At 36.5% G+C, this 19,144-nt stretch overlaps 1 protein-coding gene across 33 annotated transcripts in view; it reads right to left on the reverse strand.

Moving 5' to 3' along the window:
- Positions 1–19,144, reverse strand: part of PTPRD (protein tyrosine phosphatase receptor type D) — a 397,759-nt gene that overhangs the window by 302,362 nt on the left and 76,253 nt on the right. For all 33 annotated transcript variants that reach the window (XM_051642281.1, XM_051642270.1, XM_051642269.1 and 30 more), the window contains exon 2: positions 7,834–8,001. In XM_051642281.1, the coding sequence (XP_051498241.1) occupies positions 7,834–7,918 (85 nt within the window). In that variant the 5' untranslated portion in view covers positions 7,919–8,001. The remainder of the gene's footprint in view (positions 1–7,833; positions 8,002–19,144) is intronic.

Genomic DNA, 19,144 nt, shown 5'->3' on the forward strand with positions numbered 1-19,144 from the left:
TCTCTAGGACCTATTTAAACAAGAATTTGTCTCAATCAACCCAACATTCATTAAAAGTAATCACTCTCTTGTCAGCATTAAGTTTTAGCCCTTCCTGATCCTGGTCTAGAGAAGATTGTGAAGACTTTAGTAATAGAGAGCATGATGCTAACTGATACATATGCAACAGGAGATGAAGAGTGAACTAAGCATTATTCATATATCAAAAAATTGGGAATAGAAGCAATATACAAAAAAATGTTTTGTTTATAGTTAGTATTTCTGTTTGTCTCTTTACAGTCAGCTGTAACCACTTCTACTGAATGAAAACAATTGTGGATTTTCTTCTGAAAAAGCATCTCAAAAGAAGCAACAAAGAAAAATGTCAGAGCAGAAGCTATGTAAACAAGAATGAAGGAAAATAATTAACTGGATACAGTGGAGAACTTGGGAGTGTTAGTGACAAGGCCTTTCTCAGAGTGGAGAAGAAAAAGGATGTATTTTGTGAGAACTGATTAAATTACTAAAAAGCAAGATGCTGAATATATGCAGAAAATTATTGTATTCTATTAATACAAACTAAACTCCTGAATTTCAAAAACTGGGATACTAAGAAAGACCAGGAATAACAATTTTAAAAATACTTATAAATTTTATATATCTCATTGAGCTCAGTGATTACCTTTACACTGAGTCATTATAGAGGGCAGCAAGAGAAATCATATACCATAATCTATAATTTGAAAAAAAATCTGTTATGTAAGAGTCCGACACTTATAATTCTTGTTATCAAACAGATAAACCTATAGAAAGCTTCTAGTTAGTTACCTATAGAAAGCTTCTAGTTAGTTACTATTCCGCCAGAAAAAAATAGTACTTTTCTCATGACAAACAATGGGATATTACTAATTTCTCAGTAGATGTAAATAAGCATTTTCTCAATATAGTTGTCATCTACACCACTGAGAACAAGGCAGCCAATGATAAACACGAGAACTAGCAGAGACTGGCTTTCTATAAACAAGAAGGCTAAACAAGTATCTTCCCTCAGTTAACTCTGTAGCATCCTCTCAAAGTGCACATAGATGCTAGAAATACCAACTAAAAACCCCACCATATTCCTCATGATTTTTCATTTCTTATACTTAACAATTAATACTTCATTTTACCAGCAAAAAAAAGGTATAAAAGCAAAGGTAATATTCCCACCATAATTCAAGAATAAACTTAGCTTCTGGATTAACAGTAAGAATCAAGTTTTGGTTGCACATGTAAGGGGCATGGTACACATATCCTGTCTAGTAAGGAAGGGCTTTTTGGCATTTTCATCCTTTACCCCCCTATGAGACGTGACCAAAGGAGAGTTTATCAGCCTGTGCCAACACAATTCAGAATCTGGGGTCTTTCACTATGATGAAGATAAACAAACATGCTTCATTCCCTCCCTCAGCTGTGAGGGCAGTATGTAAACAGAAAAGAAGTACTAAGATGTACTAAGGACTACCATTGGGAACTTCTTGAAAAGCATGACGCATGCTTGCTACTTGGGTCCCATTCATAGTGACTTCACAGTGAATTCAGAAGAGAGTGAGTTCCATGTCCACTTGCAATTACTCTGGAGAGAATACTATGGCAACAGATGGATAGAATGAATATAGAAATTGTTAGCATACTGTGGCAATGTCATTATATGCCTTCTGTAAGACCTCGGTGCTAGCAACTAAAAAATTAAGAAGAAAAAAAAAAAAAAGAAAAAAAAAAGGAAGGAATGGCCATTCCACGGTAAAACAGGGAAAAAAAAAAAAAAAAAAGACAAAAAATGTGTCCTCTTTATCTCATCTTCTGTGTTCTGTCTTTACTAAGAGGAAATAATTGTGAAGTTCAAGAACTCTGGCAACAGCATGGTCTGGCACCCTTTTACAAAGAGCTATGCAAACAGGAGTAGCCTTTGCAAGAGTGGAGGGCAGACCAACTCCAGCACAGCAGGAACTTTTCTTCAGGTACTCAGGAAATCCAGAAGAAGACCTAGTAGTACAATAAGAAGATGTACTTTTCCGTGTGTCTGCACAGAGAAGTCTCACTGATCATGTGCTACCACTCAGCCCATAAAATAACTACATCTGTGGAAGTTCAGCATATCTTCCAAATAAACAAAGTGCCATGAGTAAGAGTAAAATGTTACTGTGACACTTGAGCTCCTGTTTCAGATTGATAAAAGAGAAAATAATTAATTTACAGCTCACAGCATTAATGTAATGTTATGCGGAGCAATGTAAACACATATATGGTGAATTCATACAGCATAAAACATATGATTTACATATACATATACAAACATTTATGTAACTTCAAAGCCTGCACACATTAATTACCTCACAATCATAGTCACTTTAATCTCATAGGTTAAGAGACAGAGGAAAATACCGTATGGTTTTCAGCACTATATGATTAAGGCAATTAAATAATCAAATCTGAGTTGAATACAGGAGACATCTTGTTGACATCTAGCTATCACAAGCCCCTTTCGTTTGTGTTAGGTGTGTCACAACCTTCTGGTTTAAATTTCAAACAAGTCAGTGTAAGTGAACAAAATCTTGACTTAGATTTTTCTCTTTTCTTTCAAATCCATTTCCTTCCATAGTTCCTTGGAAAGAAAAGGAATGAAGGAAAGGATGTATGAAGCTGTAAAAATCAGTTTCAACTGTAAAGGTCACCTTGTAAAATAGGATTACGATAATTTACACAAATTGTGTGCATTTATACAATTTCTCAGTCATGCCTTTTATTAGTAATAAGCAGAAAATAAGGCTAATGTGTAAAGATCAGCCTTTTCCCATAAAATCCTCCTAGAAGACATGCTAAGGCACATGGAGGACAAGGAGGTGATCCAAGGCAGCCAGCACGGCTTTACCAGGGGCAAATCCTGCCTGACCAATCTAGTGGCTTTCTACAATGAAGTGACTACATCAGTCAACCAGGGAAAAGCAGTGGATGTCATCTATCTGGACTTCTGCAAGGCCTTTGACACAGTCCCCCACAACATCTTTCTCACTAAATTGTAGAGATACGGGTTTCATGGGTGGACTGTTCAGTGGATAAGGAATTGGCTGGACGGTCACATCCAAAAGGTAGTGGTCAATGGCTCTGAGTCCAGATGGAAAAAAGTGACAAGTGGTGTCCCTCAGGGGTCACTGCTGAGACTAGTGTTGTTTAGTATCTTCATCAACGATATTGAGAGCACCCTTAGCAAGTTTGCTGATGACACCAAGCTGGGTGGTGCAGCTGATATGCCAGAGGGACGGGATGCCATCCAGAGGTACCTGGACTAGCTAGAGAAGTGGGCCCAGGTGAACATCATGAGGTTCAACAAGGGCAAGTGCAGGGTCCTGCACCTGGGCCCAGGTAACCCAAGATATGAATACAGGCTGGGGGAGGTCACACTTGAGAGCAGCCCTGTGGAAAAGCACATGGGGCTACTAGTGGATCAAAAGCTGGACACGAGCCACCAATGTGCAGTTGCAGCCCAGAAGGTCAACACCATCCTGGGCTGTACCAAAAGAAGTGTGGCCAGCAGATTGAGAGAGGTGATTCTGCCCCTTTACTCTGCCCTGGTGATACCTCACCTAGAATACTGCATCCAGCTCTGGTGCTCCCTGCACAAGAAAGATGTGGACCTGTTGGAACATGTCCAGAGAAGGGCCACAAAAATGATCCAAGTGCTGGAGCACCTCTCTTATGAGGACAGGCTGAGGGAGTTGGGGTTGTTCAGTCTGAAGAAGACTCTGGGGGGACCTCATAATGGCCTTACAGTACTTGAAGTGGGCCTACGGGAAAGCTGGGGAGGGTCTTTTTATAGGGGTAATGGTTGTAAACTGAAATAATACAGGTATAGGTTAGAACTCAGGTGGAAAATCTTCAGTGTAATGGTGGTGAGACACTGGAACAGGCTGTCCAGAGATATTGTGGGGGCTCCATCCCTGGAGGTGTTAAAGGGCAGGTTGGATGGGGCTCTGAGCAGCCTGTTCTAGTGGGAGGTGTCCCTGCCCATGCAGGGAAGCTGGAACTTTATGATCTTTAAGGTCCTTTTCAACTCCAAACATTATGTGAAAAATAAGAACTAGCCAGATTAGATAAAAACCTGACTATTTAAAGTGACCATTTTATATTCACCTAGTCCATGTAACTATTCACTCACTTCCTGCATTTCACAGTACCACTACCCACATGGCAAAAATGCTCAACTACAAAAAACAGGAAAGACCAACAGAAATAGAGCTTTCAAAATTCTAAACAAGTCAATAGTATTTTTAAATTATCAGGTGAGAAGCTTTATGTCTGTTCTTAGAAAGTTGTGTTATCAAACTCTATTGTCCCCCTAAGGAACAACAGAAACATTAAAACCAAACACACTTCACCTATAACTTGTTAGCATAATTGTTTGCCAATTCTCCATTCTGGAATGTTATAGCAGAGACTGAGCTAAAATCAGGGCTAGTACATAGCACAAATGAGTTTGTCTTACAGTATTCTTGGTTTGTTGGGTTTTTTTTTTAAATATATAGTTAATGAAATTATTATTCCATCATGCTTTCGTTCCAAGTTTCTAACAGCAATTCTCATCTTTTCTCAGTTGGATCTTTCTAATATTTTACCTTCTTTTTTTTTTTTTTAATATTCCTGTTTGTTTTTTTTTTTAATCCATGAGCATTTTTAAATTGTCCTTTTTGTTCTCCTATTGGCTAATAAAAACAAGATTCAATAAATACTAAGTAATAATCATAGATGATATTGCAACATTATAAGTCCTTCCAAGAAGATAACCTAATGTATCTTTGGCTATTCTCTGTTCTTGTTACTCTATCTAGTAATACCTACTAACTACAAAGAGAAATACACAAAATAATAGAGGATTATTTTATGTGAGTTCCTCCAGCACAAAATTAAACTGATTCGTGCATTTGTAAAAGATGGTATTTAGGATGAGTCCTTTCCAACTTCCATTAACAGCACTCCTGACATCTTAATCCATTAACATAATCACATGAAAGTATTAATAATCAAATAATACGAAAGTATGGCATAAACTAATAGAATAGAAAGAAACCCAAGTAATATATCTGTTATCTTTAAGAGAACTTCGCTTTGTTCTCCAGTCAAGATAGTTCACTAGTGATGCCAGTTTATTAATTAAAATAAGTAAAATCTGGGAAAAAAATCACATAATAGAGAACATAAGGGACATGCAGAATAAAAACAGGGCCTAGATAACAGCGTAACAGTAAGAATTGAACAAAACCAGACTTCAGTTAGGGAAAAACACGCCCCACACAGTCAATAGCCTGGCCTGGAGACAGGCCTGCATGACAGAGGAAAGAGAAGGGAAGGAGCACTGCTCTCAGCTTATCTTGGTTATAGCCTTCAGCACTGGGGAAAAACTTTGAGTAATTGGGTTCACCATAGTAATGAGCTAGTAACATACTCACCTTCACACCCACAGGCTAGAGGGAACCCTGCTAACAACAAGATCCCCAAGCACATGCAGTGGATTTCTTGAGCATTGGTACATTAAACGAAAGTGAGGAATGAGTTGACCAATCATGTGTGCCAGTGATAGAGTAATGTTAAGAGATAAAGTTCTTTCTCATGTTTTTGGGTATAAAAGTAGTACCTGTGCTTTGGAAAGCTGAACTTGCTTTGTGGAATACTATCTTGCTCTTCTGTGCCGAAATGGATATTAAAGTGAATCTCAACTCTGTGAACTGGCTTTTTGCTCAATGGGTAGTGGATGACACTACAGGGACAATACTAGTACTGTAAATAATACAATTCTTAAGAATCTGTCTTTGAAAACACTACGTAATGACTATTACTTAGTATTAATACATACTTTTTATCTTCCTAGTTTCTTTTAAGACTGCATCTTGTTGTTTGAGAGTGACTCACACAAAAATATGGTATTTGTGCATCTTACAGCCTTTACTCTGCATGTGACATTCCCTAAGTTTCTAGCAACACCATGAAGTCCTCCTAGCCTTAGCCAGCAAAGACTAACAGCTGACTTCTATTTTGTTTCATTTTATTTAAAATAAAAGAAAGACTTATAATTGCAATACAGCAGTTTAAGAAAAACAAATCTGGAAACGCCCTTAAAAACCGTATTAGGACACCAGCCAATTTTGAAGTAAACTCCATGCTAACCTTCAGAAGAACTTCTTTCTTCCCCACAGAGAATGATGATGAAAGAGGGAACCTTTGTTCAATGCAACATGCTCACAGAAACTATGTACCTTTCTCTCACAAGTACAACACCAAGAAAGGAGTTTCTGTGCTTTGACTGTCCTTCTGCAAACTGATAAAAAATTGGTCTTACCAAAACCAAAAAACACAATTTGCCCACAAGAAGCTGGACATTCCATTAGCTGAAGCAGAAAAAGTCAACCAGATTATAAATGTCTGTTTGTTAAACACAGAATTTACTTTTAGAATGTGTGGTACACTACAACTGCAGAAACATCCAGCATATGGGCCCACTTGCCAATCAGTTATTTGCTGGCTAAAGTGTTAAAATGTCCTTGGCTTCAGCTTAGACACAATGATCCCAGCTGGTCATTATCTACCTGGAAAGAGGCCAAAGAATCTCAGCTGTCAGTACTGGACAAACATGTATGTTTTGTCCTTTTCTTCTTTTTATGTTTTTTTCACTTTTTGTAGAGCTACAGTTGAAAGAAAGAAATTTTATTGCACATGAAAGTAGAAGGATTTTGTATCTCTTTCAGTGTTCTAATTTAGTATATGTAGAGTGCAAGTGATAAGTGGAGTGATAAGGAGCTCTTCAATATGCATTTACGGAAAACCGATTTATCCAACCTTACTGACACTGCTTTAATTCTTGTGTGTTTCTATGTTATTCAACTGCTTCTTTGTCTTACACAGATGTGTAGAAAAACACAGTCATCTTCAAAAGTCAGAACTGGAACAAAGTTATTGATTGTTTATGCATCTGCACAGAGTCAGCAAGATTAAACAGGAAAATATGCCTCAAGCAAGTGAATGTTAACAGTCAACTTGCAGCTTGTAGTAAACCTGCATGTCAACAAGTGGAAAGCAAATGTTTTTTCTCATTTGCACATTACTTCTGCAACAAGATACAGGACAGCTGGGAGAAGAAACGCATGTAAATAAGGCAGACCTAATTATTTCTTAATGTAAAAGAAGATATTATCTTCCCATTAATAGGTAAACTAGCTGATCAAAATCCAACAATTCCTCCCCAGTACAAGTAAACATAGGTGCCTTTCCTCACTGGATCGTAACACATTTTAGCCAGTCACTGAGTTGTCAGTTCTGCTTGATTTGTTTGGATACTGTAGTCTGCAACAGCTGTCGGAAATAATACATTAGAACAGCTGTTGTGACAGTTACAAAGTGCCAAAATTTTAATTGGACTGGATATTAATTGGGGGGTGGTGTCTTTTACTTTAAAAAAAAAAAAAAATTTAGACCTAATTCAAGAAAGAAATCTTCAAAGAATGACAGATGTCTTTAAGGGATTTGACCAATGTCTGGTAAGAAAGGTCAGTCTTTGTTTTGGCTATACAACTTTGTGGCAATTGTCTCTACCATCTGTGCAGGAACTGTTAGTTGCTTAAGAAAATAGTCATTAAAACTAAAAATAGTAAGAAAGTTACATATATAATACCTTTCACAAATACTAGCTGTGTTCCAGAAAGGGCATTGCAGTATTTTAAGAATTACTCCAAAGGAGACTTACTCTGAGACATTTAGTGAGCACCAGCTGAAAACAGTATGGTTCATCATGGCCAAGACCTAAGCAAATATTAATAATAAGCTTACTTTCAGCATCAGCATAGAGCAGCAAGCACAGAAGCACCACCATTGGCCTGACTACGTTCATCATCCCAAAGTCTGGCACCAGCATGCTTTGGCAGCCTTGCTCTCACTGGCTTAGAAGCCACCGCGAGTCTCTCCGGTCTGAAATTTCAGATGAAGTATTTTCAGAGCCTGTGAAACAGATAAGAAGAAGATAAAAATACAGTTAGAGTAGGGCAGAATTTTCTCTTTTGTTCTAAGCAATCACAATTTGAGGCATAACAACTTTAAAAGACAGTAAGGTATGGGAGAAAGAAAATAAAACACCATTAATTTCAGGCTGCTGGCATACAACAGAGCATTCAAGGTATGGTGTATGTTAGCACTGCTGCAACATATTTTTCAGTGCATCTTTTTTACTATAATCAAGCATCTGTCACACAGTGCATCTTTTGTTGTGTTTAACAGCACCTTCTGAATCACAAGAGCTGTAATTGTTAATGAAGTTTAAGTATAATGCACCACTGGATTACTGATGTTGCAAGAAGGGAATCAAAGCAAGATACCAGGAGCTGATGCCCTGGTATCTGGTAAGAGTAACACAGCAAAATCTGCTGTGAGATGTTCTTACAAGCTAGATGTCAAATGCTAGAACACTGCATAGTTCAACTCCTCTCAAAGGTTAATTTTTTTTTGTAATTTCCTGTACATATCTGAATTATGTCTAACAGAAAACCAGAAATTCAGCACTTAATGAAAGGCTGAGATTCTAATTGAATCCACCTAATTTATTATGATGTGTAATTGATTGTGATACACTGGGAGCACTAGAGCTCAGGTATCTGGCTTAAAAAAGCAGTGTCTTGTTCTTGCCCAAATTTATCACAACTGAGCAAGAACAGAAATTAAGAAACACAAAAATATTTCTCCCTTTCACAGAGATATCCCCAAATAGCCTGATGTTGTCACTAAAATAACACAAAAATGCAATTTTACTTTCTGAAGGGTCTGCAACATATAAACCACACAAGGGGTTTCCAAGCAGTAAAGATAGAAACAAGAAAAATAATACAAATTACCATTCCACTAGATAGTTCTTACAGATTTGTAGGTACCATAAGAGCACTTTTTATAGTATAATGCAATACTCAAAGCATCTGGTCAAGGAAGAAAAGACATGAGCAGCTGTTAGAAATCTATGACTGCTATGAATCTGTTTTGTAAAAATGTCATTTTAATCCTCTACTGCCATCAAAAATACAAACCTTCACTGGCAAAGTGCTGAAGGCACCAGTTCCCACCACCTTTTATCACTACCACCTTCCTGCCAGCATTCCTAATGATAGCAAAGTCCACTAGATATCAGTCCTGTCGAACTGAATTTGCAAGCATACAAGAGCCAACACTATCACAAAGATGGAGATGTACAAGATACAAGATACACTTTCAAGGAAGAGGTGGTTTTGATTTTTCTTATTCTAGACTGCAGGAGTTACAAAGGAGTCCTTAACTATCTCCAAAGGCAGCTCACTTGAGGACAAAACTTTACCTTTTTATTGACACACAAACTAGCTGACGTGTGAATGTGAATGGCAGAAATGTGATGGACACTAAGATTTGTGTCTGAACCACAAACTCCTCCCATTAGCAGAGTAAGAAGTGAAGAGGAAACAACACTGATAATCACAGGAACAGAGGACAGAAAAAAAAAAGTGACCATGAAAGTGCATGTTTTACACAACTTTTTTAATGGGCGTTTTAATACATTCCAAATGTTCCAACCAAAATATTAAATGTAGTATCTAACAGAAACAATTTTTACTATCTGCTTGGAGAAAAAAAGAATTTTAAAAATCTCATGATCTTGATATATAATATGTATTTATCCTCTAAAAGCTGTCTGCAAGCTAAAGGATGGATCACAAAACATAGCAAAAAAAAATGCAAAAAAAAATAGCAGAGACATTTGTTGTTTTTTTTTCAAGTAAAAACTCCATGTAATTCTTTCACTCTAAATGCACATACAAGCATTTAGAGATACTGCACTCATTGTCCCTGCTTTGAAGGTGACATTCATTATCACCCAGATCATAAAAAACAAAGATCTCCGCACTCTCTTTGCTGTTTCCAAGTGTCATTATCAGCTAACCTGATAAATATACTAATATTTCCAGTAAACCCTTTGCCTGTTATTTGTTCTCTTCACCTGCCTGTGTTCCCATAGCTAACTTCTTGTATTTTAGGTCAAGGAAACAGAAGTGCTTAAATAAGAATGGCAGTTGGCTGTGTTTTCTTTCAAGTGAGGTAAAGATGGAGTCACGCAGATGTTGGGATGATGACACTAGAAAGAAGCAATCCAAGACACAATCAGGTGCTATCAAGGTTCTCCATACAAGTCTGCCTCAACTTCACCTACAAATAACTTAGCTTCAGCCAGGTACTGTGCTACTGACACTTATACCAACCTTGAGATTTATAATTATCTGCTGTGTAGGTCTACACTTGGCTTAATTGTAAAAACGAACATGCAGATGCAATTCCTTACAAGTATTAAATGCAATTACAGACTGAGTCTTAACTTCTGAATCAAGCCACCTTCATAATTCCAAAGTAAATTGTCTTGCTGATTCTTAAATGAATTAGTTTCTTCCCTTTTCTGTTTCCTCTGGACAACAGTTTGTTACATCCAGAGTGTGGTACCAGACAGTGAAAAAACAAACATCATTTGCAGCACTAGGTTATACTGGCCTCTTTCTCAGAGGGCCAACATTTTTCTCACAGAATTAATCCAGAGTGAGATACTCTCTAAGCAGACTGTTACAATAGATTCACTACACCAGTGCAAAAAGATGAGGCTTCTCCTTGGTAGAAAACTCATCACCCTAGCTACAGAAAGATCAAGAGTTATTAAAAAAAGCCATCTCTTTAGTAAAAGATGGTTTTATTTTAGGATAAATACTGTGTAACTGCTGTAGTAAATACTAAAAAATTACTCTTAAAGCATTCTAAAAGAGCTACCTATGAATCATTCTTCCACAACAGCTATTTCGGTCTCTTTCCTCAGACAAAAGAAATGCTAGTTCAAAAATGGAAACCAAAGGGTGGAACTAAGTAATATATCATTAACATATGTGTAAGTAAGAGGATAGATTTTTCCCTGATTAGTGTTATCTGCCAATTAGATCAGTAGAAGTGGAGATATCCAGCCCCCCAGAACATTCAATGCAGAGACACAACAGAATTCTCCTCAGATGGGGCATAGTAGATGATAGCACCTGGGCATGGACACATATACCAATTATCCTCAAAAGGATCAACTGGGTGAATGAAACATCTGAACTACCTTCCTGGCTTCAAGACACTTACAGAAAATGCTTACCTGGGGGCAAATTTTAGAACTAAAAAGAAAACAACAATAACATTAAAAGTAAATACTAATTTTATTCATCTGCTTGCTTTTCCATGCTTTCATGTGCATGTAAATGCTTGATAACTCAACACAGAAATTTAGCAGGGAACAGTTCTTGGAAGAGTCATAGCACATGTAGGGAAACACATGGGAAAAAACCAGTAACTTACAAAATATTGGAATATAGAAATGTAAAGATAGAAAAGCTCATAATACAATCAGAATTTCTGTTTCAACTTTTAATTTTGAAAATTCGTTCATGGCCATCTCTGGTCTGTCACTAAGACATATGAGAAAACAACTGGATACATCTTACATTTTTAAAAAAAACAGTTTCTCTAAGAACACATGGCAAGCAAAGACTGAAAAAGTAGACTGTGTTGACATTCTGTTTTTACACTTCCTTCATCACATCCACAATCTAAAATTACACCCATTCCATAGGCACAGATTTCTAATATAATGCATATGCAAGTGAACGCATTAAAAAAAATAAATTTGAAATGTTACTAGAACCACGTCAAGGAAGAAATGCCAATACTTCACATCTTTGCGTATCAACCAAGATCAATCCTTAAAAAATAAAATAAACAGATTTCATAGGCAAATCTTGGCTGCAAAGACCTGATTGACAGCTGAATTATTACTAGACAGGATAGGAAAAAACACATAAGAATAATACTCATAATCTGTTTAACCAAAATCAATTCAGAAATACCTCTGGGTAAAACAATGTCTTTTAAAGGAAAATAAATTTATTTTCTAAAGCAACAAGGGAAACTGTCAGATGTTTTATTTTTAGCTTGCTTTTTATTGTTTAAGCATGAAAAAAGTTTTTTCTAGTTGACCTGCTTCATTCTGGTTTTATTCTTAAAAAAGCAAAAATGCAAGCACATGATTAAGGAAATTTAAAAGACAGATCTCTTGAGTGTTTCAAAGCTTAGTCTTATAAGTCACTTGATATGAACACACTGTAATTCTTCTCTATCATTCCTAAATTGCTCTGTTACAGTTATTCTAACACGGCTGAGCATTCAGCCTGCGAACAGCAGGTTTTTGATCTAAAGTAAGCCTTTGAACTACATCACTATAAAGTAACCAATGAGTTGAAGTGATAGGTGGAATTTAGTTTACATTAAACAATTTAATTTATTCGATCAATCAATAAATTATTACATGACAACGAAGTTCATTAAAAATCACTTCACAGGGTTGTTTTTCGCACATAGAAAGTTGTTTAAAAGTTCATCTTTTTTTCTTACAGATATACTGATATTCATATGTAATCTTAAATCACTTGGAGAAAAGCCTGACTAGCCTGATTTTTATACAGACCTGGGACTGGAGGAGAAAAACATACAATTTTATCTGTCAATGCATGTAACAGCAATATGTTGTTGAGTACAGAGAAGGGGCTAAAAGAATTATTTTGGTTAATCTGTGTGATTATACTCTTTCTCCAACTGCAGAAGCTAAACAGGGTGAAATTCACAAAAGATTTGTAGAATATCTATTTTTCTCTATTTAGAAAAACTAAGCACCAGCCTAGAAAATAACATCTTTTACCAGCAGGCCTGCATTTGGCACTGGTGAGGCCGTACCTTGAGTACTGTGTTCAGTTTTGAAGCCCCCACTACAAGAAGGACATTAAGGTGCTGGATCACGTCCGAAGAAGGAGAGCAAAGCTGGCGAAGGGTCTGTAGATCAAGTTGCATGAGGAGCATCTGAGGGAACTGGAGCTGTTCAGTCTGGAGAAAAAGAAGCTGAGGGGAGACCTTATCGTTCTGTACAACTGCCTGAAAGGGGGTTGTAGAGAGGTGGGCGTCACTCTCTTACCCCAAGTAAGTGATAGGATGAGAAGAAACAGCACCATGTTGTGCTAGGGGAGGTTTAGATTGGATCTTAGGAAAAAAGGATTACTGAAAGGGTTGTCAAGCTGGAACGGGCTGCCCAGGTGAGTGGTTGAGTCACTACCCCTGAACATTTTAAAAGATGTGTAGATGTGGCCTTTGTGGATGTGGTTTAATGGTAGACTCGACAGTGTTAGTGTTGGACTCAGTGTTCTTAAGGGTCTATTCCAACCCAAATGATTCTACAGTCCTATGATTCTATTACCTGTTTACCTTCAAAGCCTGGTTTAAGAACAAATGTATGGAGCATATCACTTGTACTTGGCTATATTTCCTAAACAGTTTATTAAACACTAGAGCTGTGTGGCTGCCGCCTCTTAGGATAGACTAAATATATGAGCATGTGAGCCACATACCAAAATTTTCAGAAAAACATTGGGCCAAACAGTGCATGCTAATCGGACATTCCCAGGAAAAGAAGCTCCAAAACCAGCTTCAATCACATGCTCTAAGCAGTCCTGCAGTAAAACACCACTCCTAATAAGAAGAGCTAGACTGCACGATGAGCATCTGAATTCTGGGACCTGAGTTTCCATCAGAGTCAGTATCTTTTAGTGGCTTTCTCCCTGCCAGAGGTAGCTATTTGGACAATCCAGCAATAGAAATGATCCTACAGCTTCACTGCTATGCATATATCTAAAGAGCCACCGCTGTTTCAGAAGAATTTTGCCTCTTCTGTGTCAGCATGAAAATTTTGGAACATTAAGGTTGAGCCTCATATTTATGATTAGGTGCAGCTGAAGCACACTGGATTCTGTAAATACTAAAACAAAGTTAGAAGGATATTTGCAAGTCTGGGGCTAACAGATCAAATCTGACTTCAACATTGCAAGGCATCTTTTTTTTTATTATATTACTCTGCAATTTCTTCCTTTATGGCTTTTCTTTCTCCTTCTCACTTTATATTTTGTTTCAATACTATCCAATATACTTGTTGCTTAATCAGATTGAAGCATGACTGACCAAGGCAGTGAATTTGCAGTACACACAGGACAGTAATCCAGATGCAGCTAGTTTAGCCTGACTGCACTTTATTATAACATTGCTCATGGCAGTACAATTGTATTAGAGGAAGAGATGGAGAGCTGAAATGGTTATTTTTCAAAAATATTTGGCATTATTAAATGATTTGATAATAAAGAACAAAAGTTTCCTGAAGCTATAAAAGCACTATGCATTTCCCATACTAAGATATGGCATATTGGCTTACAGTTGTCCACAGTTCCTCTAAAAAAGACAAGAACTATCAGGTATCTCTATAACACACAATACACTCAAAGAAAATGCAGAAGTAATGTTATGAACTCTGAAAAAGAGCTAAAAGTCAGAAAAAGCCTGCAGATATTTTACTATTGGAAGTTGCCTTTTTAAGGAAAGTAACACTTGGTACATCAGATACCAAATTGATGCTCTAATGCTGACAAGCCAGTTTTGACACCAAATAAATCATAAAATCATCAACAGGGGCAAGTAGCATGATTTAAAATATGTTTTTATTTACAGACCACTTTAAAAACTGTAGCTTTATCTACAATTAGTATTCAAGTGGCACTTCAGGTGCTTCACAGAACCTATACCTGAACCACTTCAAATGGCAAGTGAGAAGCAGACCCCCCAGACCTCTCATATTTGATTTGGTAAAAGGAAACTGACAGCAACAACAAAATATTGACATTGAAAAACCTACTACTGTTTTAACAAGCTAACAATCAGAGATTATGCAAAGCATTAATCAGTACACGTGCAGTAATTTCTGAGTTTTGAGGTTAAGATTTTCTCTGTGTAGAAGGTGCTGCAGCTTCTATACCCAGAGTTTTCATTCTCATCATTTTGTCCAGGGAAGTTGGCACTCAAGTGTCTTAGTTACAAGAATGTGATTTAAAAAAATAAATAAATAAATTCCCTACTAGTTCTTTGATTGATCCTCTTAAAAGTCTGTTATAAACTGCTGGAGCAGACTAAAATGCATTATGTACATTCCATATATTCTTCACTGTTTTTACATCTTTCTCAGAAAACATTTCAACAAGTATTTTTCAATTTTAAGTTCTGTGACAGCTTCCCAAGCACTTGTCTTTTTGGGCTCATACTAAAGAAGAACTAACTGTGTCTTTATTCTGTTCAAAAAATCCTGGGCTTAGGAATAAGATGGTGTAATCTTCAGCTTCCTTTGTAGTTTCTTTTGGTCAGTTCTCAGTAAGAAAGTCAGAATGTGAGCTACCGTCAATATTAATGCTATTTTCATTAAGGGATGAGAAAGAATAAATTTGAGCTGTACTGTATACAGCTACAAAAATACTGCTGTAACATAGATATTAATAGTATATTGTGCCACGGACAGGGTATGCATGCCCACATCAATATTACACAGGTGATGCCAGATTAAGCATCGTTTTCCTTCCCATTTACTGGAGTAGTTCCACACTGATAAAGAACTTCCTACATTCAATTGGCTTATATACGTACTCAACCACTTCTCTCACTAGTTATGAACATGACACAGTTTCTGAAAAAGGCAGTGTGTATCTTCTTTCTTACATGAGCAAGACAAAACCAATAAAAAAGTATTACAAAATATTAAATTGGTGAAATAACCAGACTGCAGGCACCATTGATAGTCTGTCTTCTAAATGAACAATCAAAAGGCAAAAGAAAAAACTGGACAGAAGATTGGACAGAAAAAGGAGGTTATTATTATAATTATACTTGTCACCTTTTATAAAAAATATACAGCTGATAAAACACAAAAGATCGTGTTTTAGATTAAAGCTCTCTGTTTTTCAGAGTTTCATAGTCTTGGATGATCTGAGCTGTGGAAGGAATTAAAAAATTCAGACATAAGACAAAGCAATGCATTTAACAACCAGCAAAGCACAATATTTGTTCAGCTACATGGTTTAAGAACATATACATGTGCAAACACATGCTTAAAAAAAAAATAAAAAATACAGGCAGAGTCCACATTTGTATCAAAAAGTGACCACCTATCTGCTTTTTAGACTCACGCCTTATACACAAAGACTTCCGTGACTTTTAAATCTGGTTTCCGCTTTTTCTTTCTAGCTGAAAGTAGTGGTCTGTAAAGATACTGCTATGACATTCAAATAAAAGAGTCTAGCCTTCAACTACACAGTTCTTTCTGTTTAGCCAGAACTAAGGAAATATTAAGAGTGGATGTAGATAGCTATCAAAAAAACATTTATGAATTTTACCCTGGTGCTTTGTGTTGGATAACAAAGTACAAAATAGTATATGCTGTGATCATAAAAAGCCAGTTTCCTATAAGAATGTTCACAGTAACTTCACCAATTCAGACAGTCTCATCAAAAAACTTTGAAAGGTTCAGTTTACATTAATACCCTCATTAGAACATTAAATAAAAGCACTTTTAATAGTTAGAGGAAACATGCTGTATCATTATATGGAATTTGTATTAGCATCATTGCTTTCCGTGTTACTATAACATTGTTTCCCAAACACAAGCAGATAAAAGTTGCTATGCTCCCTCCCCAGAAAGATACCACCCATTGGACAGAGATACCCAAATTCCACACAAAGCACTATCTCAACAGCCACAATGTTGTTGCTGCCAGTCTTCTGAGGAAACCCCAAAGCTGTGCATACTGCATAATGAAAGAGGGCTTTAAATGTCAGTGGTTACTCAGGACTCAGATACTCCTGCTGGAGTGTTAGCACTGTTCCACAGAGACAAAAATCCCAGTAGAAAACTTTAGAGGGAGCTACAAATAAGAATACTTTAGAAATTAATTCTTAAAAAAAACCCCACACCATCTAATCTAGAAAGACAGCTCTTCTTTTGGCTTCCTTTACTCAGTCATTTGTTTTACCTAAGAATCTCTCGAGATGCAGGAAAGCTTATTATTTATTTTTAAATGAATACACTCAGTTTATTTATATTGATGACAAAGTATCTATTTTTTCACTGTATCTAAAGCCTAGGAGATGAGTCTGAAGTTCTATACCGTGTGGGAGCTTCATCTTTCACAACAGAAATGCTTGAGCAACTAACGATAACCCAGTAAAGTTTCAGCAGCATTTCTATTATAATCGTTATGTCTCTGGATGAGTGTGCTGTCCCAGGAGTATTGTTCTGGATTGATTAGCATCTTTATAATGAAATGCTCAATTACAGCTTTGAAATAGGTAATTATAAAGGGCTTGTGTATTTTCCAGTTAGGGATTTTGTTTTGATTTTTTTTTTAAATTATCAGTGCATGAAAGGCAGCCGTAGAAGTTCTTGCTGCACTGTCACCCCCGTGGAAAGAAACCATGTTTCGTTACTCTCACTGTGCATAATCTAAATTGAATTTCTAGTTATGACTAGTATGGGAGTTTTATTTTCAACTGTCAGAGTGTGCACCCAGCTGTAACCAATTTTTCTATATTTTGAATAGGCTTATTTGAAGTTTACAACTGTGAATGACTCAGGGACCTTGTCATTAGTCAACAGACAGCTTTTTCAAAACACTTTACTTTCGTGCAAAAGAAAAGGTGTAAAGAAAGCTACACAGTATGGATTTTCTGCATAACTTCAGCAGCATATATAAAAAGGGAAAACAAATTTTGAGATCATGGTAAAGTCTGGGCTAATATTTCAGACTCTTTTCTGCATATTATTGTATTTTGAAGACAGCTGCATCATCTTATTGTTAAAACCAATTTCTGCCAAGAAGAGGAACTCATTTTTCTTGAGGGTAACAGCAACTGAGGGGGTGAGGAAAGTAGTTTTAATTTCCACAGCCAGAAGTCAGGAAAAAAGAATTAAAGTATTTCCTTTCCTTACTCTGTGTGCTGCAGCACATGGTTAATTTTAAGAGAGATTATCTATGGAAGAAACTTACTCAGCTGTTGAGATGATGTGTTAAGTTTGTATCGTTTCCTAACTTCAAGTTCTAGAAGATAAACTAGTAACAGGAGAATTATCCACTTATTTATTTATTTTTAAATTAGAATAACATAAACAATTGGATTAAGTGAAAAAAAATGTAAGGATTTGTTCCAGTCTCTAACCCCTTGATAGCCAGAACTAGATTTCCTCAACCTGAATTCCTGTCATACAACAATAGATCCCTCACTGCTTCCAGTACAAGGTTGAAGATGTTTGTATAAACATACACACGCAGTTTACAGGTTAAGAGACATGGGGAAGAAAAAAGTAGATATTTGTTGTGTCTTAAACAGAACATAAAATAAATAAATTAAAAAACCCTAACTTGTTCATGTACCTGTACATAAGTCTATCAAACTTTTTGATGTCCACAGTGTGGACATCTCCCTTACCCTACATTAGATATTTTCCATCACACAAGTAATTTTGTAGTTAAGAGCACTGTGGACACCAGACTACCTCCACAAATCATGTTATTATTATATAAGAAATCCAGATACAATAATTTAGTCATGTCACAACTATTGTTCTACCTCATAAACACCTGCACATCAACAAATTTTATTTGAAATGGTGTAGTGGAAACCCCAAACTTCCAGTCCGAAATTCCACTAATCTTTCTGCCAGAGACTGCTTGGGATCTAGGACAAAGACGTGCACTTATTTATTGAAGTACTGAACCCTGCAGTGACTTTTGGAAGATAGCTTGAATTTATCTATATGGAGTTCACTTTAAGCTTCACCTGTGGATTCAGGAATGTATTGGTGTAATCAATTTGTCCATTTTTTGTGTAATCAATTTTTATTTTATCTATAAAGATGCCTTTATTTCTGCAGTTGAGATTTCATATAAGCATATCTGTTCAATAGTCCAAACAGCCATCTTATTTGAAATTGAACATAGCGTCCAGCAACACATAAATGCTAACTGAAATGCAAGCCTTTCTCAGTTTAGTTCAAACAAATGTTCTGATATTGGCTTTTTTCTAATCCTATCCCAACAGGGAGAAAGAAGATTTCCCGAAGTTCCTTGAGGAAAAAAATAATCTTACTCTGATACCAAATCAATTTTTATAATGGCAATCCAGATCACTTCACAAAATTGCC

The sequence above is a fragment of the Apus apus genome, chromosome Z (genome assembly GCF_020740795.1).
Source record: "Apus apus isolate bApuApu2 chromosome Z, bApuApu2.pri.cur, whole genome shotgun sequence".
Classification (NCBI taxonomy): Eukaryota; Metazoa; Chordata; class Aves; order Apodiformes; family Apodidae; genus Apus; species Apus apus.